Raw genomic sequence first — 26,713 nt, 5'->3', positions numbered from 1 at the left:
TGTGTAAATAATAAATCTTACCATGCTAATTATTAAAAAATACTCAGTTTTGGAATTCCTGTGATAATTCAGACTGCTTATTGTTTACTTACAGAGAAAATAACATACTGTACCCAAAGTTTTGAACTTCATACAAATCAAAATAATTCTTCAAAGATAGTCCAAGTCCTATAAGCTTGTGAAACTTACCTAAGTGATAGGTAAACAGCTTGTTAATTCTAAATGGATAAAGTTTTGTGAATCCTGACAAAAAAAATATTATAAGCTTCTTTGAAACCATTTTGGAAGCAGATTTTAAATGCAAGCATTTGATTACTTATGGGGAAGAAATAGTTATTCATTCCCTCATTCATTTATCCAATAACTATTCATTGAGCATCTTCTGGTAACAGTCATTGATTGTAGTAGGAGCTGAGGATGCAGCCTAATAAAAGACTTGTTCCTACCCTTCTGGAGCTTCCTAAATTTTATTCAGCTTTCAGTAATCTTTATGAATTATGAATTATTCTAATATCTAAGGATTGTTCATCTTTCCTACCCCACCCACCTCCTTTTTTTTTCCATCCCACTTCCTACTGTACAAAGCCTGTACTCCCTAAATTTAGGCCACTTTTCCATAATTCCTTAACTCTGCTTTGAATTTTAAACTCATAGCCTTCCAAATAAGAAATTGTTATTTGAATAATGTTATTGTCAATATTTTACTATTATTTAGTATGTTTTGGGGTGCCTGGGTGGCTCAGTCATTTCAGTGGCCCACTCTTGGTTTTGGCTCAGGTCATGATCTCTGGGTCATGAGATAGAGTCCCAAATTGGGCTATGCACTCAGCATGGATTCTGCTTGAGATTCTTCCCTCCCTGCCTCCACCGTTTGTGCACACATGTGAACACACTCTCTCAAATAGATAAATCTTAAAAAATAATATATTTTAATATATTAGTATTTTGCTATATGTGCTTCATCTATTTTGTCTTCTGAGGTGTTTTAAATTATAGATACCTTAATGTTTTATCCCTAAATATGTCACTGTGTATCTCTTTATAAAAACATTTTTCTGTGTAACTCAGAGTTGTGATTACATCTGCACAATAAGCAATAATTCCTTAATGTCATGTAATACCAAATTTATGCTAAAATGTACCCAGTTGCTCCTAAATGTCTTTTACAAATGATTTATTAAGATCAGGATCCAATCAAGGCCTGCATTTTCCATTTGGTTTTTAGGGCAAACAGGGAATTCCTAGTTTTTTGATGTACCTCATACATCCTTATTTAGTCTCTTTCTGGAATTTATTGACTTATTTTTTCACATACACATTAGCATTCAATTGTATAACTTTCCAACTGAAAAGTTTATCAAATTGAAGTTCTAGTTGATTTAGAATCAGGTTCTCTGAGACTGTTAGATGATATGGAAATTTAAGCTCTCTCCTCAAATGACTTATATTCAAGTACACAGGGCTACATAAGCAGAGGTGTTATGTCAGATTTTTAAAAAAAATTTTAAATGTATTTTTTAATTTATTTAAATTCAAGTTAGTTAACATACAGTGTCATATTAGTTTCAGGTGAAAAATCAGATTTCGACATGGAGTTTTACGTAGTTCTGAGCATTCCACTACAAAGTAAAGGAGAAGCAAACTCTTTGTTTGAATCCTAGGCCTGCTAGTTCACACTATATACAAAAATTAACTCAAAATGAATCAAGGACATAAATATAAGAGCTAAAACTATAAAACTCTTAGACGAAAATGTAGATGAAAAACTGTGTGAGCCATTTATTGGGTATTAGTTCCTTTTTTAAGTGGATTTTATTGTTAAGTAATCTCTACACCCAGCGTGGGGCTTGAACCTACAAACCTGATCAAGAGCTGCGTGCTCTGCTGACTGAACCAGCCAGGCATCCCTAGGCAATAGTTCTTTAGATATAGCATCAAAAGCAAGAGCAATCAAAGAAATAAATGAACAAATTGGACTTTGTCAAAATTAAAAATGTTTGTGATTCAAATGCCACTTTTTTTTTTTAAAGATTTTATTTATTTATTCATGGGAGACACAGAGACAGAGAGACAGAGACATAGAGGGAGAAGCAGGCTCCTCACAGGGAGCCTGATGAAGAACTCAATCCCTGGACCAGGGATCTCACCCTGAATGGAAGGCAGATGCTCAACTGCTGAGCCAGCCAGGCGTCCCTTAAAGGACACTATTAAGAAAGTAACAAGTTGGGATGCCTGGGTGGCTCAGTGGTTGAAAGTCTGCCTTTGGCTCAGGGTGTGATCCCAGAGTCCCGGGATCGAGTCCTACAGCAGGCTGGAGCCTGCTTCTCCCACTGCCTGTGTCTCTGCCTCTTACTCTGTGTCTCTCATGAATAAATAAATAAAATCTTAAAAAAAAGTTAAAAATTTTACAAAATGGGAGAAAATATTTGCAAATCATATATATGATAAGTATCCTGGATATGTAAAATACAACTCAAGAGTAAAAAGACAAGCCAATTTAAATAGGGGCAAAGGACTTGAATAGACATTTCTCCAAACAAGGTATATAAATGGCTGGTAGCACATGAAATGATACTCAATATCATTAGTCATTATGAAAATACAAATCAAAGTTACAATGAGAAGTCACTTCACGCCCACCAGGCTGGCTGTAATTTAAAAAGCAGACAATGACAAATATTGGCGAGGAAGTAGAGAAATTGGAACCTTTGTACACTGCTGGTGGTAATGTAAAATGGTGCAGATGGTATGGAAAAAGTTTGGCAGTTCCTCAAAAAGTTAAATATAGAGTTACCATATGACATAGCAATTCTAGTCCTAGGTATCTATACAAGAGAATTGAAAACGTGTTCACATAAACACTTGCACGAGAATATTCATAGCAGCATTATTTGTAATAACCATAAAGTGAAAACAACTCAAATATATATCAGCCAGATGAATGGATAAACAAATAAGGTATATACATACAATGAAATGTATTCAGCTGTAAAAGGAATGAAGTACTGATACCTGCTACACCATGAATGAACCTGGAAAAAATCATGTTAAATGAAGAAATTCAGATGTAGGGGCACCTGGGTGGCTCAGTAGGTTAAGGGTCTGCCTTCAACTCAGGCGTGATCCTGGGTCCTGGGATCCAGCCCTGCATTAAACTCCCTACTCGGCAGGGAATCTGCTTCTCCTTCTCTCTCTGTCCCTTCCCCTACCTGTTTTCTCTAACTCTCTCAGCCTCTTACGCATGCTCTCTCCCAAATAAATAGAACCTTAAAAAACTTCAGATGTAAAAGACCACACAGTATAAATTTCATTAAAATGAAAACTTCAGAACTGTCAAATTCATATTTGTATATATTCTTTGAAGAAATGTCTATTTGAGTCCTTTGCTTATTTTTAAACTGGGTGATTTGTTTTTTTATTGTTGAATTATATTTTATATATTTTGGGTATTAGGTGCCTATCAGGTATAGGATTTATAAATATTTTCTTCTGTGGATTGTCTTTTTGCTCTCTTGATAGTGTTCTTCTGTATTTAGTTCTTTTTAACAATTTTTATCTCTATGGATATTCTTTATTTTTAATTTTTTAAAGACTTTATTTGACAGATAGAGGAAGAGAGCACAAGCAGGGGGAGCAGCAGCAGGAGAAGGAGAAGCAGGCTCCCCTCTGAGCAGGGAGCCTGATGTGGGCCTCGATCCCAGGACTCTGGGATCATGACCTGAGCCTAAGGCGACGTTTAACTTACTGAGCCACCCAGGCACCCAGATTTTATCTATTTAAAGTGAGAGTGAATGAGGGGAGGGACAGAGAGAGAGAGTCTTAAAGCAGAGTCTCCCTCTGGGCGTGGAGCCCAATGGGGTGCTCAGTCTCACAACCCATGAGATCGTGACCTGCACAGAAACCCAGGCACACCAGGGAAGATTTCTTAGTGACTGCTTTTCTTTCCATTAATGGGCCATACTTTTCTTTGCATATCTTTTTTAGGGGGAAAATTTTTTGAAATTTATATTTTTTTTTGTTGAAAAGTGAATTAAAGATAATATAATGTGGAAACTCTGGAAATCAGTTTCCCATCTCTCAGAGTTTGTTGTTGTGGCTGTTTGTTTAGTCACTTTACTGAACTAATTCTGCCAAATATGTATTCTTCCTCATGTGTGACAGAAATCTCTGCTCATTTGGCTTAGTGGTTAGCTAATGGTTGGACAGAAGTTTCCTTAAATGCCTGAAACCAAGAAATCTCTCAGCCTTTTTTACCGAGGGGCTCTTTCAGTGTGTTGGGACATGCCCTCAATGTTCAGGCAGGCAGTTTGCAGCTCTAACTTAGCCTCACCTTGCTTGCTCAGAACCTCAAGGTTGTCCACAGGTAAGAGCTTCCATACCATCTCAAATCTTTCCTGGACATGTGCACAGCTCTGCATGTGGCCTTTTGCATTCTCAGGAATATGTTAAAGCTTTTTAAACCCTTTATGGACATCTTAGTCCCAACCCTTCTTTTTAAGTATTTTGGTCAACTTGTTGTTTGTCCTAATTGTTTTTTTTTTTTTTTTAAGAGATTTTATTTATCTATTCATGAGAGACACACAGAGAGAGAGGCAGAGACACAGGCAGAGGGAGAAGCAGGTTCCATGCAGGGAGCCTGACGTGGGACTTGATCCTGGGACTCCAGGATCACGCCCTGGGCCAAAGGGGCAGGCGCTAAACCGCTGAGCCACTCAGGGATCCCCTGTCCTTTTTTTTTTTTTTTTTTTTTTTTTAATTTTTTATTTTTTTAAAATTTTTTTTAATTTTTTTTTTTTTTAGGGATCCCCTGTCCTAATTGTTATAGCCACCTCAGGTGGCTATCATGTTATAAAGTGGCTGCTGATTATTTCTGACCAAGGCCCCAGGAAGAAGGCTGTTTGAAGGCAAGCTCTGCCTTAGGTCAAATAAAGGGAAGGCTTCTGGTGGGATTTTCCAGTGACTTGTCCAAAAGCCAATGACAATTACCTGGGAATGGAGCTTTGGAGGAGATACCACCCATTTTACTTTCTCGGATGGCTGCTAGGCTACTGGTTTTCACCATGATTTTGGGGACTGTTGATTTACAAAGCTCCCAGTAGCGAGGGAGAAGGAAATAAAATAAGGCAATCCAGAATACTATATGGGGGAGTGCATGGGTGATTCAGTCAATTAAGCATCCAGGTCTTGGTTTGGGCTTAGACCATGTTCTCATGGGTCATGAAATCAAGATACCCACCCCCACCCCCACCCCCATTGGGCTCAGAGTTCAGTGAGGAGCCTGCTTGAAGATTCTCTCCCTTTGCCCGTCCCTCCACTCATGCACTCTCGTGTGCATACTCTCTCTCAAATAAATAATGAATAAATCTTAAAAAAATAAAAATATTACATGGGTAAGAGTGACTGGCTTCATCAGTAGAGCATGTGACTCTTGATCTTGGGGTTCATGAGTTCAAGCCTCATGTTGGTTGTAGGGCTTACATTAAAAGAAAAATAAACCATATGAGTTATGTGATTTATGTTTTAACTTTTTTGTTTTAACTTTTTAAAGAAACTGTCAAACTATTTTCCAGAGTGGCTGTATCATTTTACAGTCCCACTATCAATGCATTCCAGTTTTCCACTTCCTCCCCAATATTTGTTTATTGTCATTTTGGTTGTAACTATTCTAGTGGGTGTGAAATGGTACTTTTTTTTTTTTTGAGAAGTAAAACTGTCTTTATTTATAGATGATATGATCATCTATATAGAAAAGCCTGTGGAATCTGCAACAAAATTAACAGAACTAATTTGTAAGTTTATCAAGGTTGTGGGATATAAGCTCTATATAACAAAATTAATTATATTATGTATTGGCAATCAGCAATCAGAAATTAAAATAAAAAATACCATTAAACAGGAGTAACTGACTGGCTTCGTCAGGAGAGCCTGTGACTCTTGATCTCAGGGTTCTGAGTTCAAGTCCCAGGTTGGGTGAAAAGATTATTTAAAAATAAAATCTTCCTTTTTTTTTTTAAAACATTTATTTATTTTAGAGAGAGCACAAGAGAGAGTGCATTGGGAAGATAGGGGCAGAGAGAGGAGGAGAGATAGATTCTCAAGCAGACTCCGCACTGAATACAAAGCCCGATGTAAGGGCTCACCTCATGACCCTGAGATCATGATCTGAGCCAAAACCAAGAGTGGGACACTTAACTGACTGAGTCACACAGGCGGGCCAAAAATAAAGTCTTTTTAAAAAAGTAATTAAACAGCTTCAAATATAAGAAATGGGGAGAATCTGATAAAAGATATATAAAACCTACAAACCGAAAACTACTACACATTAAGAGAAATTAAAGAAGACCTAAACAAATAGAAATCCCCTATTTATGGAGGTCGTAGTATAATAGTGGAAGACCAAGGAGGATGTAGTCAAACAAAGAGTTTTAGAAGTTGGGATTTGGAGAGTGCTTGGTCCTCAAGGATCACAAAGTTCCACATATAGTCATGGTGTTAGTTGTGGAAAAGAATGAGAATATTAGGCTATCAACCAGGTGGATCTTTCTGCCCTGTGTTTAAAGGACTGTGGAGGAGGGTGATGAATGTGTAATGGGCAGAATATGTGAAGTGTGGTGTCTTGATGTGCTTTTCTATGTCAGTTTTTGGTCATATTCTTAGGTCTTGGTATGGTGCCTGGCATATAGTAGTCATCTAATAAAGCTTACAGAAATAAAAAAAAGTTGTAGATGGCACATTTAAGGTGGCTCATTACCCTCAAGTTAAATTATTGACCATTTATAGAGTAAGACTGAGGCAGAATAAGAGCCAATCCCAAAGACTTATAGGAGTAAGCTGTATAAGCAAGGAAAGATCTTAGATTTCTGTCCCTGAGACATTTTCACCTGTGCTCTGACACTTTGTTAGTGATGCTTCATTCATTTCATAAAATTTTTAAATGCTTTCTTTGTTTTAGGGACTGTATTGGCCACTGGAGATATAGCTTGAACAAGACAGACATACATCTTGCCCTTGTGGACCTCACAGTCTAGTGGGAGTTATAGACAAGGAAACAGGCAATTAGTAATATGGCATGACAAATAATGCGATGAGGGAAGAGCAAAATGATGTGAGACTATATACAAGGAACATCTAATATAAATATCTAAGCTAAGCCTTAAGAAAATAGTTGGCCAGCCAAAGTGTTCTGGGTAGTTGGAACAGCATCAGCAAAATCTCAAACAAGAGATGAGACAAACTGTGAAAAATTGGGACATATCCTATAGGTTAGGGAAGGAAGGTTGAGGAAGTGAACAAGGGCCAAATTCTACAAGGCCTTAAAAGCCATTTTCAGGAGTTTCAAATTTGTCCTGAGGAATGGGGAATCCTTAAAGGATGTTAAGCAGAGAAGTGACATGATCACACGTGATTTTTTTTAACTTTAAAATTTTTTTAGTAATCACTACACACAGTATAGGGCTCAAACCCATGACCCTGAGATCAACAGTCACATGCTCTTCCTCCTGAGCCAACTGGGTGCCACACACGTGTGATTTTAAAATAGTATCGTGACTGCCTTTTGTTAACAGTGGACTGGAGGGCATCAGAATGAATTCAGGGAGACCAGTTGGCAATGTAGTAATTTTGGTGAGAGAGTTGAGGGGACTTGAACAAGGGACAGAAGTATGTATGCGAGCTGAAGGAGAAAGATATCTTGGTTTCTGGCTTGAGCTATGGGGCCAATGTTTGTTCCATCCACTGAGCTAAAGGACTGTTGAGAACAAATAGGTTTGGGGGAGAAGATGCAATCAGTTTTGGATTTGCTAAGTTTGAGGGGAATGTGAGTCAGCCTTGTTGGACTTCTTGCGGACTTCCACTCCTTGTGGAAATCAGGAGAGAGATCTTGGTTACAGATAGAAATTTGGAAATCATCAGTATATTGTTAGTTACTAAAGGTAGAAGAGTAGATGAGATTGAGATATAACAGCCATTAGGTGAGAAGAAAACCGAGAGTATGGTTTCCCCATAACAAGTGAAGAAAGTGGTCAAAAAAACAAATGAGTATATATGATTGCCCAAGGAACATGATGTATGAGAAAAGAAAGGCTGAGGCCAGAATCCTACTTTTAAGAGATACATAGAGAAAGAGGAAATGCCACAGCAATAAGAGGGACTGGGAGAATTCTAGGCCCCAGAAATCAGGAAGGGAGGAGTAGTTGGCAATATTTTTACACTAAGATATCAAGTAAGTTGTGTATTGAGGGGTATATATTGGATATAGCAACAATGAAGTTCATGATGATTCTGGTTAGGGTGGTCTAATAGAAAGTAGAAGCAAAAGACAGATTATATTTAAGGACTAAGTGAGAGTGGTGAGAAAGAAAAGACTTGGTAGAGAGAATGTCTTCAAGAGGTTTAGCTGTGAAGGTTTGAGAGGGCAGTTAGAATGACGTGGGTTTAAAGGAAAGTTAACCTGTTTTTCATTAAGTTCTTTTGATTACTTTTTGAGAATGTGGTTTACCTTTTTAGTTTTATGTTTGTTTTCTTGGCTGCATTTCATTTTTTAAAAAAATATTTTATTTACTTGAGAGAGAAACAGAGAGCAAGCAAGAAAGCATGGTGGGAGATAGGGGAAGGGAGAGGGAGGGGCAGAGTGGAGAGACAGGGACAAGTGGACTCTGCGCTGAGCATGGAGCCCAATGCAGGGCTCAATCCCACCACCTTGAGATGGTGACCTGAGCCAAAATCAAGAGTTGGAGGTTCAAACCAACTGAGCCACCCAGGAGCTCCTGGCTTCATTTCATTTTGAGACGATGGATGGGGCAAGAATTGAAACTGTTTAGCTTTTGCATTGTGTAGTTAATCATTTGCATGTAGTAAGAAAATAGCTTTACTGGCTTAATTAGTTAGATTTTTCTCTATATAATTTTTGAGTGATCCTTTAGATAATGAAACCTCATTTTAATGTATTGCATCCTCTGTTTGTTTTTTAGATCATTCATCGAGATATAAAACCTGAGAATATTTTAGTATCCCAGTCAGGAATTACTAAGCTCTGTGATTTTGGTTTTGCACGAACTCTAGCAGCTCCTGGGGACATTTATACGGACTATGTGGCCACACGCTGGTATAGAGCTCCAGAATTAGTATTAAAAGATACTTCTTATGGAAAGTATGTATATTTTGGGGTCCTGTCTGACCTTTCTTGGTCATCCTTTTTTTCACTTTGTGTATCTGTCACCCCTTCTACCGACCCTCTGCCTTCTGTTTGTGGATTAGGGATAAGAAACGGACATGTCTAAAAAACAAGGGACCCTGTAGGCACCTGCCATGCCAGATAATGATGTTACCACACTTGCTCTGTACCATTGAGTGGCCCCAACCCCAGGTGATCTATGCAGACATCCCTCAAGTTATATCCAAGCTTGCTTTAAACTGTGCCCCACCCTTGGCAGAGTTGCCTCCTCTGCTTATCTTTAGCCTCTACATTCTGAAAAGATTTAAAAACCATTTACCTCACTCTGCCACTGTTACCATAGGAACTGCCACGTTTCTTATTTTCTGAAATATGGTACCCTCTTTACAAAATCTGGTAAATAATTTTTAAAGTGTACTGTTCTCTAGATGCCTTAAAAAAGTATCATGGCCTCAGTCTATTGTGAAACAGTAGAAACAGTATATGAAATCGCAACCTAATATACGAATAACAAATCTTGAAGTACATAAAGGGACTAAATGATTGAAATTATTACAATAAATAAGAGAAATAAGTGAATAATTTTCACACACTTTTCTTAGAAACCATTATTCTGTTTTGATAATGGTATCTAACTTTGGGGCACCTGTGTGACTCAGTTGTCATTAAGCATTTGCCTTTGGTTCAGATCATGATCCTGGAGTCCTGGAATTGAGCCTGGCATTGGGCTCCCTGCTCAGTGGAGAGCTTGCTTTTCCCTCTCCTCCTGCTGCTACCCCTGCTTGTGCGTGTGTTCTCTCTCTCTCTCTGGGAAATGAAGAAATAATCTTTAAAAAAATAGCAAGGGGATCCCTGGGTGGCTCAGTGGTTTAGCACCTGCTTTCAGCCCAGGGTGTGATCCTGGAGTCCTGAGATCGAGTCCTGCATTGGGCTCCCTTTAATTAGGAAGTATTTTTGTTATTTCGTGGTTTTTTTTTTTTTTAAGATTTTATTTATTTATTCATGAGAGACAGAGAGAGAGAGGCAGAGACACAGGCAGAGGGAGAAGCAGGCTCCATGCAGGGAGCCCGACATGGGACATGGGACTCAATCCCGGGTCTCCAGGATCACGCCCTGGGCTGAAGGCAGCACTAAACCGCTGAGCCACCCGTGCTGCCCCTGTGGTGCATATTTTAAAAAATCCTTTTATTGAAAAACAATACCCAGAAAAAAAGATCATACAACAAATGTATATAGCTTCACTATGAGATAAAAAAATAGAATTTTGGGGCAAAGGGATGGGTGAAATAGGTGAAGGGGATTAAGAAACATTTATCATGATGAGCAATGAATAGTGCATAGAATTCTCTAATCATATGCTTGAAACTAATACAGCATTTTATATAAATTATACTTGCATTAAAAAAATAGAATTTTTCTGCCTCTCTGAAAACCCTCCATGTACCCTATTCCAATTATATCACTCCCTTATCCCAAAAGTAACCATGATGTTGACTTTTATTATATTCAGTTCCTTGCATTTCTTAATAGTTTTATCTACTTACCTGTATGTACTTAGTTTAGCCTTTTTTTAATGACAGCTTTTTTTGAGATATGATTCACATACCATAAAATTCATCCATTTAAATTGTACAATTCAGTTGTTTTTAGTATATTCACAAAGTTGTACAATCATTACTACATTAAATTTTAAAACATTTTTATCACCCCCAAAGAAACCCTATATCTGTTAGCAGTCACTTTCTCTTTCCTGCCAAGCCTTCCAGGCTGAAGCAATCACCAGTCTACTTTTATTCTCTATGGTTTTGCCTATTCTGGACACTTCATATAAATGAGATTATGCAAAATCTGTTTTGGGGGGACCAACTTCTCTCACTTTGAATATTGTTTTGGGGGGTTCATCCATGTTGTTGCATGTATCAGTACTTCATTTCTTTTTATGGCTGAATAATATTCACCCTATGGATTATACCACATTTTATTTATTTATTCATTAGTTGATAGACATCTTGATTATTTCTGCTTTTTGGCTTTGATGATTAATGTTGAGAACATGTGTAAACATATCTTTTTTTTTTTTTAAGATTTTATTTATTTATTCTTGAGAGACACGAGAGAGGCAGAAACATAGGCAGAGGGAGGAGCAGCCTCCCTGCGGGGAATGTGATGTGGGACTCGATCCCAGGACCCCAGGATCACGACCTGAGCTGAAGGCAGACTGGTTACTGAGCCACCCAGGGATCCCTTTGTGTACATGTTTTATTTTTTATTTATTTATTTATTTATTTTGTGTACATGTTTTAGTGTGGACATGTGTCTTCATTTCTTTTGGGTGCATCTCTGGGAGCTGGAATTATGGGTCTTGTGGTAGCTCTATGTTTGATCTTTTGAGGAGCTGCCAGACTGGTTTCCACAGTGTCTGGATCGTTTCATATTCCTGCCAGCAGAATGTAGGGACTATGATTTCTTCATATCCTTGCCAACACTTATTGTTACATTTTTTATGGCCACCCTAGATTTTCTCCTCCACCCCCCAGGCATCCTTTTTAAAATACGCTTTTTATTTTGGATTAATTTTACATTTATAGAAAAGTTGCAAAGATAGTACAGAGAATTCCCATACAGCCCTCACCTAATTTCTGCTTTACCCAACATCATAATCTTACATTACTGTGGTATATTTGTTAAAACTAGTTTTGATTTTTTATTTAAGTCAGATCTGCTATGTTTTTTAAATTTCCTCTATCCCTTTATTTTTCTTACAACTTAACCTGTTGGAGAACCCAGATCATTGAGTTTCTAAGTCTGAAAATTTTTTTTAATTTTTAAATTTTTTTATTTATTCATGAGAGACACAGAGAGAGACAGAGAGGCAGAGACACAGGCAGAGGGAGAAGCAGGCTCCATGCAGGGAGCCCGACTCAATCCCGGGTCTTCAGGATCAGGCCCTGGGCTGAAGGCGGCGCTGAACCGCTGAGCCACCCAGGTTGCCCCTAAGTCTGAATTTTGTTGATTGCATACTTGCAGTGGAGTTTAACATACTTCTTTGTCCTTTATATTTTGTACAAATTGGCACCTGGATCCAGAGGTTGGATTAGTCTGAGATTCAGTCTGTTTGGCAGGATTATAGGCAGTGTTGTTTTCTTGCATCAGCAGAGGCTTGAGTTTGAATGTGTCTTTCTGTGATGTTAGTAGCCAGTAATGCTTAATGGCTAGATTTATTGGGGTTTGCAAAAATGGTGGTATTGTAATTATATCATCTCTTTTTATTACTTATAATGCTTTTATAAAGAGACATTTCCCCTCATCTACTCTTGGTTACTGGGGGTATGGTTCATATAGAGAAGATAGGATAAATGATTAAAATGAAATTTTTCCCAATGGTCACCTTAATTAAAGAAGTATTGTGAACTCATGGACTTATACATATGTAATGGGTTTCAACACATTACAATTATTATTGGTGTTCAAATTTTTCCATCAATGGATGATGGGAGCCTTTTCAAGTTGGCTCCTGAGTTCTTTTAACATGACCAAGTATATAGTCTTTGATAGTTTCCTTGCAACCTGACTCACATGAAGTTCCAGGCTCATCTTTTACATTTTTCCCTCTAGACCCAGAGTCAGTCATTTAACCAATAAGCCCTCACATTTTTAAATTTTTTTTGAGACTTTATTTATTTATTCATGAGACACACACACACACACACACACACACAGGCAGAGATGCAGGGGAAGAAGCAGGCTCTGTGCAAGGAGCCCAACGTGGGACTCGATCCTGGGTCTCCAGGATCAGGCCCTGGGTTGACGGCAGCACTAAACCGCTGAGCCACCCGGGCTGCCCAAGCCCTAGCATTTTTATGTGAGAAATGGTATTTTAAGACCACAGTTGTGTGGATGGCTATATCTGTGTATCTGAATGTGTATGTATATTATAGGATTATATGTCTATGTGTATATATACGTATATCATAGAATATACGTAACTATATATATAAATAAATCTTTTTTTAAAATTTTTATTTATTTATGATAGTCACACACACAGAGAGAGAGAGAGAGGCAGAGACACAGGCAGAGGGAGAAGCAGGCTCCATGCACCGGGAGCCCGACGTGGGATTCGATCCCGGGTCTCCAGGATCAGGCCCTGGACCAAAGGCAGGCGCTAAACCGCTGCGCCACCCAGGGATCCCTGATCATCTCTTCTTGAAGCCCTCTCTTTCATGGTTTATATGTCTTTTTTTTTTTTTTTAAATTTTTATTTATTTATGATAGAGAGAGAGAGAGAGGCAGAGACACAGGCAGAGGGAGAAGCAGGCTCCATGTACCGGGAGCCCGACATGGAATTTGATCCCGGGTCTCCAGGATCACACCCTGGGCCAAAGGCAGGCGCCAAACCGCTGCGCCACCCAGGGATCCCTTGTTCTTTTTTTTAAAGATTTTATTTATTGGGATTTTATTTATTGGCTTTTTTATTTAGCATAATGGTTTCAAAGTTCACCCTAGTTGTGGCACATATTAGTACTTCCTTTCCTTTTTTTCTTTTTTCAAGATTTTATTTTTAAGTAATCTCTACACCCAGTGTAGAGGGGGCTTGAACTCACAATTCCAAGACTAAGAGTCACATGCTCTTCTGACGGAGCCAGACAGGCAACCCCTTCCTTTCCTTTTTTTATAGCCCAATTATTTCCCCATTATTTGGATAGATCACTTTTTTTTTTAAAGATTTTATTTATTTTTTCATAAGAGACAGGCAGAGACCTAGGCAGAGGGAGAAGCAGGCTCCCTGCGGGGAGCCTGATGCGGGACTCGATCCCAGGATGCTGGGATCACGACCTGAGCTGAAGGCAGACACTCAACCTCTGAGCCTTCCAGGTACCCCGATAGATCACTTTTGTTTATCCATTTGTCCATTGATGGACATTTGAGTTGTATTCACTTTTTGGCTATTATGAATAATGCTGCTCTACATATTTATGTACCAGTTTTTATGCAGACATGTTTTAATTTCCCTCCGAGTAGAATTAATAGGTTTTGTGGTATCTTATGTTTAATCATTTGAGACATGCCCAGCTGTTTTCCCAGTGTCTGCATCATTTTAAAATCCCACCAGCAGAGTGTGAGAGTTACAGTTTCTCTGATATCTTCATCAACATTGTTATTATCTGAGATGGATTCTAGTCATCCTCTTGGGTGTGAAGTGGTATCTCATTGTGGTTTGATTTGCATTTCCTTGATGACTAATGATGAGCATCTTTTCATATGCCTATTGGCTATTTATATATCTTCCTTAGAGAAATGTCTGTTCAGATCCTTTGCCCATTTTTTAAAAATTTTTATTTATTTATGATAGTCACAGAGAGAGAGAGAGAGAGGCAGAGACACAGGCAGAGGGAGAAGCAGGCTCCATGCACCGGGAGCCCGACGTGGGACTCGATCCTAGGTCTCCAGGATTGTGCCCTGGGCCAAAGGCAGGCGCCAAACCGCTGCGCCACCCAGGGATCCCTTTTGCCCATTTTTAAATTGTATTGGCTTTTTATTATTGAGTTGTAAGAATTCTTTGTATATTCTAGATTCAAATCCTTACCAGATAATACATTGTAAAATTTTTTCTCTCATTCTCCCTAATTTCTCTACCCAGAACCTCCAGCACAAAGTCAAAAAGAAGTGAAGGGCACCTGGTGATTCTTGATCTTTGTGTTGTGAGTTTGAGCCCCATGTTGGGTTAGAGATTACTTAAAAAAAACAAACCTTAGAAAAAGATCGACAAAACAATATTCATACATTATCATTATAGTCCATCACTTTATATTAAGGTTCATTCTTTGTGTTGGATTTCCTATGGATTTTGACAAATGTGTAATGTCATGTATTCACTATTACAGTATTGTACAGAATAGTTTCACAGCCCTAAAAATCCTCTGTGTTCTATCTTTTCTTTTGTGTGTGTGTGTGTGTGTGTGTGTTCTATCTTTTCATCCTTTCCTCCTTCTCCCTGAACTTCTGGCATTCACTGATTTTTTTTACCGTCTCTATACTCTTGCCTTTTCCAGAATGTCATGTGTGTGGGGTCATATGTTATTTAGCCTTTTCAGACTGGCTTCTTCCACTTACCAATGTATATTTAAGGTTCCCCCATTTTTTGGTTTTGCTTTGCTTTGTGTCTCGATAGGTCATTTTTTAATCACTAAGTAGTACTCCATTGTATGTGTATATATGACAGTTTATCCATTTATCTAATGAGGGGCTTCTTGCTTGCTCTCAAGTTTTGGCAGTTATGAATAAAGCTGTTGTAAACATTCATGTGCAGGTTTTTTTTTAAGGATATAAGTTTTTCAACTCATTTGGGTAAATACCAATTAGTGCAATTATTTTTAAAGATTATTTATTTATTAGAGAAAGAGGGGGGAGCGAGACAGTGAGGGGAGGAGCAAAGGGAGAGGGACAAGCAGACCATACGCTAAGCGCAGAGCCCTACTTGGGGCTCAATCTCAAGACTCTGATATGATTTGGCCAAAACCAAAAGTTGAATGCTCAGATGCTCAACCAACTGAGCCACCCAGGCACCCCTGAGGCATGCTATTATTGCTAGTTTGTATGGTAACACTATGTTTAGTTTTATTGGAAACTGTCAAACTGTCTTACAAAGTGGCTGTATCATTTTGCATTCCCATGGAATGAGAGTTCCTTTGCTCCATATCCTCACAAGCATTTACTATTGTCACTATTTTGGATTTTAGTCTTCCTAATAATAGGTGTGTGTTTATGGTATTTATCTTATTATTGCTTCAATTTCAAGTCCCTGATGACTTATGATGTTGAGCATCTTTTCATATGTGTATTTGCCATTTGTATATCTTTTTTGGTGAGCTATCACCTCGTATTTTTAACTTGATTGTTTATTTTCTTATTGTTGAGTTTTAGGTGTGCTTTATATATTTTAGACACAAACTATTTATTGAATATTTGTTTTGCAGATATTTTTTCCAACTCTGTGGTTTCTTTTTTCATCCTCTTATCAGTGTCTTTCACAGAACAGAATTTAAAAATTTTATTTTATTTTATTTTTATTTATTTATTTTTTTTGAATTTAAAAATTTTAATGATGTACCGGAGCTCCCAGGTGGCTCAGTCGATTAAGGGTCTGCCTTCAGCTCATAACATGATCCCAAGGTCCTGAGATCAAGTCCTGCAGTGGGCTCCCTGCTCTGTGGGGAGCCTTCTTCTCCCTCTCCATCTGCCTGCCAATCCCCCTGCTTGTGTTCTCTCTCTCTGACAAATAAATAAAATCTTAAAAAATTTAATGATGTACCACTTATCAACTTTTTTCTTTTGTGGATTATGCTTTTGGTGTTGTATCTAAAAACTCATCACCTAATATCATCTAGATTTTTTCCTATATTATTGTCTAGAAGTTTTATAGTGTTGTATATTATATCTGTTGTCCATTCTGAGTTAATTTCTGTGAAAATTGTAAGATCTATGTCTAGGTTCTTTTTATTTCTTTGCATATGGATGTCCAGTTGTTCCAGTATCACTTGTTGAAAAGACTTTCTATTCTGTGCTGAATTGTCTTTTCTTCTTTGTCAAAGTTTATTTGAATATATTTTTATTAGTCTCTTTCTAGATTCTGTATTCTGTTCTCTTGATCTGTTTGTTCTTTCACCAATACCAAACTATCTTGATTACTGTAGCTTTATAATATGTCTTGAAGTCAGGGAGTATCTTTCCTCTGATTTTGTTCTTCAACAATGTATTCTGGGTCTATTACTTTTCCATATTGTTAAAACCAAATTTCAGCTGAGTAAAATTTAAAGATCTAAATACTTTTATTCAATGATTTGTGAATCAGGCAACATTCCATCTAGCAGACAGAAAGGCACACCAAAGGGCTATACAAATTAGATTTATATAGGCAGAGTGGGGCAGAACAAGGAAGTTACTAGTAAAGAGTAGATTGTGGCAAGGTCACCTTCCTTTAGGGGATGGCAGGGTTCTGTCAGTTTACCTCACTAGTGCTGATCATGTAATTCCAGATTGACTGATATAAGAGTCCACTTCTGGAAGAAGTTGAAACTGATTAAGTATTTTTTTTAAAGAATTTATTTATTTATTTACTTATTTGAGAAGGGAGCATGTGCATGAGCTGGGGGAGGGGCAGAGAGAGAATTTTTCTTTATTTCTTTTTCTTTTTTTTTAAGATTTTATTTATTTATTCATGAGAGACACAGAGAGAGGCAGAGACATAGGCAGAGGGAGAAGCAGGCTTCTCTCGGGGAGCCTGATGTGGGACTTAATCCCTGGACCCCAGGATCACTCCCTGAGCTGAAGGCAGATGCTCAACCACTGAGCCCTCCAGGCATTCCTCTTTTCCTTTCTTTTTTCTTTTTTTTAAGATTTATTTATTTGAGAGAGAGAATAGGAGCAGGAGGAGAGGAAGAGAATCTCAAGCAGACTCCCTGCTTAATGAGGAGCCTGAAGTGGGGCTCCATCCCACAACCCTGAGATCATGACCTGAGCCAAAATCAAGAATCAGATGCTTAACCAACTGAGCCTCCCAGGCACCCTGAGAGAGAGAATTTTAAGCAGACTGTACTGAATACAGAGCCAGAAGTGGGTTTCAATTCCATGACCCAGAGATCATGACCCAAGCCAAAATCAAGAGTTAGTTGATGGACTGAGCCACCCAAGCACCCCTAAATTAACTATTAAGTCTCAGTTTGGTGATGTGGGCTTAGCACAAGTGACTCCATTTTGGGCCTATGGTCTCTTTTTTAACAATATAAACTTTAGAATCAATCTGTTGATATCCAAATTGTATTTTGACTGGGTTTGCATTGAATCTATAGATCAAGTTGGAAAAAGCGGACATTTTGACAATATTGAGTCTTCCTATTCATGAACATGCAATATCTCTCTATTTATATACATTTTCTTGGAATTGTTCAGTGAATTTTACTTTTTTCACTTGAGGGTTAACCTTGGAGATAAATTTATATTGGCATATACCTTCTTTTTTAATACCTGAATAATATTTAATTGATTGTACAAAATATTACATAGCCATTCTCATATTGATGGATATTTAGGTTGTTTCTAATTATTTTCTACCACAAACAGTGCTTCAGTGAAATTGTCATATCATTTAATTTTTGTGCATGTTAGTAGATCTTTGGATAAATTTCTAGAAATAAAGTTGTTTGGCCAAAAGTAGGTACATTTTTAATTTTGGTAGCTTTTGCCAGTTTTCCCTTCAAAGTAGTTTTGTGATTTACACTCCCACACGAGTGTTCATTTTCCATGGCTTCACCATTACAATTTTTATCAGTTGCATCATTGAATGCTCTATCTCATTGTAATGTTTATATTTCTTCTGGATGTGAGATTGGGCTACTTTTTATCTGTATAAAATTCCTACTGGGGTGGTGCCTGGGTGGCTTAGTGGATTGAGAATCTGACTCTTGGTTTTGGCTCAGGTTGTGTTCTTGGGGTCCTGGGATTGAGCCCTGTGTCAGGCTCTCTGCTCAGTGCAGAGTCTCTTTGAGATTCTCTCTTCCTCTCCCTCTCCCCGCTCTAGTCCACTCACTGTCTCAGATAAATTAATCTTTTTAAAAAGTCCTAGTGGGTGCCTGTCTGGCTTAGTCATTGGAGCATGTGATGCTTGATCTCGGGGTTGTTAAGTTTGAGCTCTATGTTGGGTGTAGAAGTTACTTTAAAAAAATAAAATCTTTATTTATTTACTCATGAGAGACACAGAAAGAGAGAGAGACACAGGCGGAGGGAGAGGCAGGCTCCACATGGGGAGCCCAATGTGGAACTCGATTCCAGGAGCCTGGGATCACAACCTGTACTGAAGACAGACATTCAACTACTGATCCACCCAAGCATCCCCCCAAAATAAAATCTTTAAAAGTCCTAGTAATTTAAACTATCTTTTTTTTTTTTTAATTTTTAAAATTTATTTATGATAGTCACACAGAGAGAGAAAGAGAGAGGCAGAGACATAGACGGAGGGAGAAGCAGGCTCCATGCACCGGGAGCCCGACGTGGGATTCGATCCCGGGTCTCCAGGATCACGCCCTGGGCCAAAGGCAGGCGCTAAACCGCTGCGCCACCCAGGGTTCCCTAAACTATCTTTTAAAAAACTGATTATGTGGGGAAAAAAGTCGGAATTATGGAAGACTCACAATACCTTAAATAAATATGGGTGCCTGGCTGGCTCAGAGCATGTGACTTTTGATCTTAGGGTCATGAGTTTAAGCCCCACATTAAGCATGGAGCCTACTTTAAATAAAGTAATTAAAAAAATAAATATAAGTGGTAAAAAATTTAAGATTTTTAATTTTTACTTTTTATTTATTTTCTTTTATTGTTTTAAAGATTTTAGGGCAGCCCAGGTGGCTCAGTGGTTTAGCGCTGCCTTCAGCCCAGGGCATGATCCTGGAGACCCGGGATCAAGTCCCACATGAGGCTCCCTGCATGGAGCCTGCTTTGCCCTCTGCCTGTGTCTCTGCCTCTCTCTCTCACTCTCTGTCTCATGAATAAATCAATAAAATCTTAAAAAAGATTTTATTGATTTATTTGTCAGCACAAGGAAGTGGAGCAGCAAACAGAGGGAGAAGCAGTCTCCCTGCTGAGCAAGAAGCCCAATGCAGAACTCAATCCCAGGACAGCAGATGCTCAACCGCTGAGCCACCCAGGCACTATCCCCCCGCTTTTTTTTTTTAATTTTTAAATTTAGCTTCCTCACTTTCCTTCGTGAGTCTTCTATAGTTTTCTAAGTACAGATCCTTTGCCTCTTTGGTTAGGTTTTTTCCTAGGTATCATATGGTTTTTGATGCAGTTGTAAATGGGACTGACTCCTTAATTTCTCTTCTGTCTCATTGTTAGTGTGTAGAATTGCAACTAATTTCTATGCATTGATTATATATCCTGCCACGTTGCTAAATTCCTGTATGAGTTCTAGGAATTTTGAGGTGGAATCTTTTGGGTTTTCCACATCTAGTATCATGTCATCCACGAAGAGTGAGAGTTTGACTTCTTTGCTGATTTGGCTGCCTTTTATTTCTTTTTATTGTCTGATTGCTGAGGCTAGGACTTCTAGTACTATGTTGAACAGTGGTAGTGATAGTGGACATCCCTGACGTGTTCCTGGCCTTAGGGGGAAAGCTCTCAGTTTTTCCTTATTGAAGATGATATTTGTTATGGGCTTTTTGTAGGTGGCCTTATGATACTGTTATGTTTCCTTTATCTCTACACTGTGAAGAGTTTTAATCAAGAAAGGATGTTGTACTTTATCAAATACTTTTTCTGCATCTATTGAGAGGATCATATGATTCTTGTCCTTTCTTTTATTAATGTAGTGTATCATATTGATTGATTTGTGGATGTTGAACCACACTTGCATCCCAGGAATAAATCCGACTTGATTGTGGTGAATAATCCTTTTAATGTCCTATTGGATTCCTGTTGGCTAGTATCTTGATGAGAATTTTTATATTAATGTTCATCAGGAATATTGGTCTATAATTCTTCTTTTTGGTGGGGTCTTTGATTTTGGAATCAAGGTAATGCTGACCTCATAGAAAGAGTTTGGAAATTTTCCTTCCATTTCTATAATTTGAAATAGCTTCAGAAGAATAGGTATTAGTTCTTCTTTTAATGCTTGGTAGAATTCCCCTGGGAAGCCATCTGGCCCTGGACTCTTGTTGGGAAATTTTTGATTACTGCTTTGATTTCCTTGCTGGGTATGAGTCTGTTCAGGTTTTCTATTTCTTCCTGTTTCAGTTTTGGTAGTTCATATGTCTCTAGGAATGCATCCATTTCTTCCAAATTCCCTAATTTTTGGCATATCATTGCTCATAATGTATTCTTATAATTATTTGTATTTCTTTGGAGTTGGTTGTGATCTTTCGTCTTTAATTCATGATTTTATTTATGTGGGTTCTTTCTCTTTACTTTTTGATAAGTCTGGCCAGGGGGTTTATTTATCTTATTAATTCTTTTTTTTTTTTTAAGATTTTTATTTATTCATGAGAGAGAGAGAGAGAGAGAGAGAGGCAGAGACATAGGCAGAGGGGGAGGCAGGCTCTCTCTGGGGAGACTGATGTGAGACTCCATCCCAGGACCTTGGGATCACAAGCTGAGCCAAAGGCAGATGCTTAACCATTGAGCCACCCAGGTACCCCTATCTTATTAATTCTTTCAAAGAACCAGGTCCTGGTTTCATTGATCTGTTCTATTGTTCTTTTGGTCTCTATTTTATTGATATCTGCTCTAATCTTTATTAATTATCTTCTCCTGCTTAGTTTAGGTTTTATTTGCTATTCTTTGTCCAGCTCCTTTAGATGGAAGGTTAGGTTGTGTATTTGAGATCTTTCTTATTACTTTAGAAAGGCTTGTATTGCTGTATACTTTTCTCTTAGGATGGCCTTTGCTTCATCCCAAAGGTTTTGGACAGTTGTGTTTTCATTTTCATTTATTTTCTGAAGCAATTTTAGAATTATAGTTACTTTTCATCTGGACTACTACATGGCTTCTCATGTGATTTAAATACAAGCTAATTTTATTAGTAAAATGTGATGATAATGTTTAATATATATATTCTAAAGTTGGCATATGATATTAAAGTGAAAATTTATAAATGAGACTACCTAACTGTTCTTTTTTCTTTGGCTGGAACTTTATTTTAAAAAATTTTAGGGGCACCTGGGTGGTTCAGTGATTGAGTGTCCGTCTTTGGCTCAGGGCGTGATCCTGGGTTCCTGGGATCGAGTCCCACATCGAGCTCCCTGCGTGGAGCCTGCTTCTCCCTCTGCCTATGTCTCTGCCTCTCTCTTTCCGTCTCTCTCATGAATGAATAAATAAAATCTTTAAAAATTTTTAGAAGAGATATTTTACATATTTCTCCATGAAAAAAGTATTTATTCTTGTTTGTTTCAGACCTGTAGATATCTGGGCTTTGGGTTGTATGATCATTGAGATGGCCACTGGAAATCCCTATCTTCCTAGCAGTTCTGATTTGGATTTACTTCATAAAATTGTTTTAAAAGTAGGTAGGTACTACTGAAATACACTGTTACATAACTAAAGTAAATATTGCTATATCAGTTGTGCTTGATTTTCAGTTTCAGAGTTTTTTCTTTATATGAACAGGGAAGCACATTGTTTTGATAGATGGCAGGAAGTGTTCACCTTGTGCTGATAAAGAAGGTAGAAAATTCATCTGTTTTTGTAAATATTTTCTTTGCCAGGTTGTAAATAGCTAAGTCATTTGATAATGGCTGATACTAAGAAAAATGGTGCCATAGGAACCCACTTCAATTTGTCTAAAAGTTGTTTTGAAATTTTGGTTTCTACAAGTATTTGCGTCTCTCAAAGAGGACTTTATTTTATTTTTTTCTTTTCTTTTCTTTTTAAAAAGATTTGATTTATTCATTTATTTGAGAGAGAGGGATAAGCAGACCCCCTGCTGAGCAGGGAGCCTGATGTGGGCCTGGATCCCAGGACTTTGAGATCATGACCTGAGCTGAAGGCAGGCACTTAATCAACTGAGCAAACCCAGACACCCTTCAAAGAGGACTTTTAAAAAATAGAGTTGATCTAGATTTTTTGTAAGCACTTAGAGATAGAAAGTTACTTATTGAGAAAACTTTTTTTTAAAACGACAGTGGATATCCAGGTAGCTAAATAACTTATCCAAAAATACATTTGATGAGCAGTTTTACTTATTTGATGATCTGCTTTGACTACCCAAACATTTTGCTGGATAACCTTGATCATGGAGTTTCAATTTTTTTTTTTACATATTTCTGAATGATGAGCTTGAGGAGCTCCTTTTGTGGTAGAGAAGCTATACATAAACATGTAATTACAGGATCATGAGGAGGATACTGTACGTGACTATAAAAATCATGAAGTATGGATAAACATTAATTAAAGATACAGTTTGAAGTCTTAAAGCATCACACCTTTTTGGTTATCTTTAAAGTTCTAATTATGAGAGTAATGTTAGAAAAAATGTTAGAGGTGGGACTAATTCTGTCACTTTCCAGGTAAGGAAACTTAGAGAAGAAGCATAGAGAGGGAAGGAATTTGCCCAGGATCACAGAACTAGTTGTCGCAAAACTGGCACTGGGACTTAGCTCTCTCCATTCCTATTTACAATTCTTTCTATTCTACCTCTACTCTATAGCCTTGTTTCTTTGTAATAAATAATGTTTGAATAAGGCTTTGAAGCTGTTTGAGTAAGGCTTTGCTGATAAACACTTGTTAGACCATTTAGATACCCATATAGAAATGTGTAAGAGTTTGTGCTTTTCCTGATAACATTATATATGTCTTATATTTGGGGAAATGAAAATGAACCTGGTGGTTTTAAATTTTCTACTGCCTACATGCTATCAAGAGATTACTGGGGAAACTTCCAATTTTTTTGCTATATTCAGATGGTTTCTTATTCAACCTTAAAAATTAAAAGAACATGGGATTCCTGAGTGGCTTAGTGGTTGATACTCTGCCTTTGGTTCAGCATGATACTGGAGTCCTGGGATTGAGTCCCGCATGGGCTCCCTGCATGGAACCTGCTTCTCCTTCTGCCTATGTCTCTGCCTCTCTCTCTCTGTGTCTCTCATGAATAAATACACAAAATCTTAAAAAGAAATTAAAAGAACATACTTGTTATTCTCTTTTTAGTAATTTTTTCTTTTTAGTAATTTAATGCAGACCACATAGTAACTTGTTTATTTTGATTGTAGATTAATTTCCCTGTTTTCTTATATTCATATTTTTTTCTTTTTTCAGGCAATTTGACACCTCACTTACAGAATATCTTTTCTACGAGTCCCATTTTTGCTGGGGTGGTTCTTCCTCAAGTTCAACACACCAAAAATGCAAGAAAAAAATACCCAAAACTAAATGGATTGTTGGCAGATATAGTTGACGTATGTTAAGAATTAAGGACTTATTTCTGGGAAATTTGCATAAATTATAATATAGTTTTGTTATTATTTTAATGAAATTCTAAAAGGATTCAATAACATTCATTTATATTATCTCTTAAAAGTTACTGTATTTCTACTTTCTGTCTTTAGTCCAGAAAAATTAAAATTCATAGATTGTTAGAACTGAAAACTCTCTAGGATGATCCTGTCCATTATTTTTAGTTTATCCCAATTTTAATGATCATTAGGGATAAATTGGAAAATTTTGAAGGACTTAACCATGTTTATCACCACCTTTTAATAGCCAGTCTACCCAAGTTCCTTGTGTACTTGTATCCTGAGAGATCTACTAGGCATTGACAACTGCAGTTTTAATGTTGTTTGAGGTATACCAATGCCAAAATTTACCTTGAATTTGGAGAAAACAAAAACATTATACTATATATAATACTTGCTAATTATTTTTATTTTTTTTTATTATTTTTTTTAAAATATTTATTTATTTATGATAGTCACAGAGAGAGAAAGAGAGAGAGGCAGAGACACAGGCAGAGGGAGAAGCAGGCTCCATGCACTGGGAGCCCGGCGTGGGATTCGATCCCAGGTCTCCAGGATCGTGCCCTGGGCCAAAGGCAGGCGCCAAACCCCTGCGCCACCCAGGGATCCCGCTAATTATTTTTAAATGTAAATTTCTTTTTGAACTAGGTAATAAAGATAGTAACATACTTAGTGCAAAATTCAAAAAGTAAGAGAATTTACTGTGGAAAGTAATGTTTTTCTATTTATTTTGTCTATCTAGCTAATTTCCTTTCCCAAGGTCAACTGAAGTATCTTATTTCTGATGTATAGCCCTTTAAAAAAAGTGGTTACCTAAATTTCAAAGTAAGTATGGTGTAGTGTTTATAGGAAGGAGCTCTGGAATCACGTAGACTAAAACTCAGCTCTGTCACTAATTAGCTCTGTAACCTTGGGAAAGTCACTTAATCTCTGTGACCCAGATTACTGGGCTATAAAACGACATTAACAGTCTTTATTTTGGGGGGCTGGAGGATTAAATGAAGTAATGGTGAAAATGTTCTAAGCACAGGGCCTTGATTAAGCTGTTGACAAATTTTGTCAATTTTAATTGTTGCTGTTATTGTTTAGGTAAACTTGTTAAACATATAATATGTAGCATCTAAAGACTATTCTTTCTTTTTTTAAGATTTTATTTATTTACTCATGAGAGATACACAGAGAGAGGCAGAGACATAGGCAGAGAGAGAAGCAGGCACCCTGTGGGGAGCCTGATGTAGGACTCGATCCCAGGACCCTGGGATCATGACCTGAGCCAAAGGCAGAATCTGCTCAACCACTGAGCCACCCAGGTGTCCCTCTAAAGACCATTCTTAATGGGGAAAAATTATTTCATTGGTATCTGGAGAAAACTAGAGTTTATTAATAATCTGATTTGTCGGGGTCCCAAGTAGCTCACACAGTTGAGTGTCTGACTCTTGTTTTTGGCTCAGGTCATGATCTCAAGGTTGTGAGATTGAGCCCCATCATGGCCTCCACCCTCAACAGGGAGTCTACTTAAGATTCTCTCTCTCTCTGGAGGCACTTGGATAGTTCAGTTGGGTAAGTATCTGATGATTGATTTTGGCTCAGATCGTTGATCTCATGATTGTGAGATCAAACCCAGAGCTGGGCTCTGCACTCAGTGAGGAATCTGCTTGAGATTCTCTCTCCCTCTCCCTCTGCCCCTCCCACTCATGCTCACTCTTGCTCTCTCTCACTCAAATAAATAAATATATTATTTTAATGAATGAATTTAATGAAACATTCACATGGTAGGAAACTTTATAATTTCTTTTTTGTTTTTTAAAGATTTTATTTATTTGTTTGAGAGAGAGAGAGAGTGCATGAGTAGGGGGAGAGGGGCAGAGGGAGAAGCAGGCTCCCCACTGAGCGGAGAGCCTGACTTGGGGCTTGATCCCAGGACTCTGAGATCATGACCTGAGCCTAAGGCAGATGCTTAATTGACTGGCCACCCAGGTGTCCCTTTATTTATGTATCTCATTTATTTTTTACTTTTGTAGCCATAGTGTCCATTTTCCAATTTTATGACTGCTGAGGTGTTCTGACACCCTGTCTTAAAACCTGAGTTGATGTGTGGTGGGAGCCGCCGGACACTTAAGATATTTTCACTTAAGATATTATTCTTTTTTTAAAAAACTCCCGCCTTTTTTGTATATGTAATGATGAAACATGCTCTAATGGTTGAACAAGGAAGGAGAAAGAAAGACTTTAATTTCTGAGTGGAGATGTCTCCTTCTTTGTAGAAAAGTAGATCAAGACTGTTATCAAAATTTTGTCTGTTTTATTGCACCTGACTTTAGGATCCCCCCAAATTTTGTGACCACGTTGTTCCTTTCTTTCTAGAATTGTAAGTTGAACCCAAAGTTTAGTACCTGTTTACACTGTGAAGTGGACATTGTTACAGAGAACACACCGGAGCCTTTCTTACTATTAAGCAAATAATGCCTATGTGAATGTATGATCTGTGGAAAAGCCCCTGTATTTTTACCTGCTGATGCTGTTCTGTTGGAGAATAAATTTT

At 37.7% G+C, this 26,713-nt stretch overlaps 1 protein-coding gene across 22 annotated transcripts in view; it reads left to right on the top strand.

Moving 5' to 3' along the window:
- CDKL3 (cyclin dependent kinase like 3) overlaps positions 1 to 26,713 on the top strand; it is a 108,958-nt gene that overhangs the window by 13,054 nt on the left and 69,191 nt on the right. For all 22 annotated transcript variants that reach the window (XR_005366682.1, XR_005366683.1, XM_038552174.1 and 19 more), the window contains 3 exons: positions 8,970 to 9,148; positions 22,115 to 22,227; positions 23,975 to 24,114. Coding sequence is in view for 20 of the 22 variants with exons in the window: in XM_038552174.1 (XP_038408102.1) it covers positions 8,970 to 9,148; positions 22,115 to 22,227; positions 23,975 to 24,114 (432 nt within the window). In the remaining 2 variants the exon portion in view is untranslated. The remainder of the gene's footprint in view (positions 1 to 8,969; positions 9,149 to 22,114; positions 22,228 to 23,974; positions 24,115 to 26,713) is intronic.

This window comes from Canis lupus, chromosome 11, assembly GCF_011100685.1.
Source record: "Canis lupus familiaris isolate Mischka breed German Shepherd chromosome 11, alternate assembly UU_Cfam_GSD_1.0, whole genome shotgun sequence".
In the NCBI taxonomy this organism is placed as follows: Eukaryota; Metazoa; Chordata; class Mammalia; order Carnivora; family Canidae; genus Canis; species Canis lupus.
This window is presented reverse-complemented; position numbering and strand designations above follow the sequence as displayed.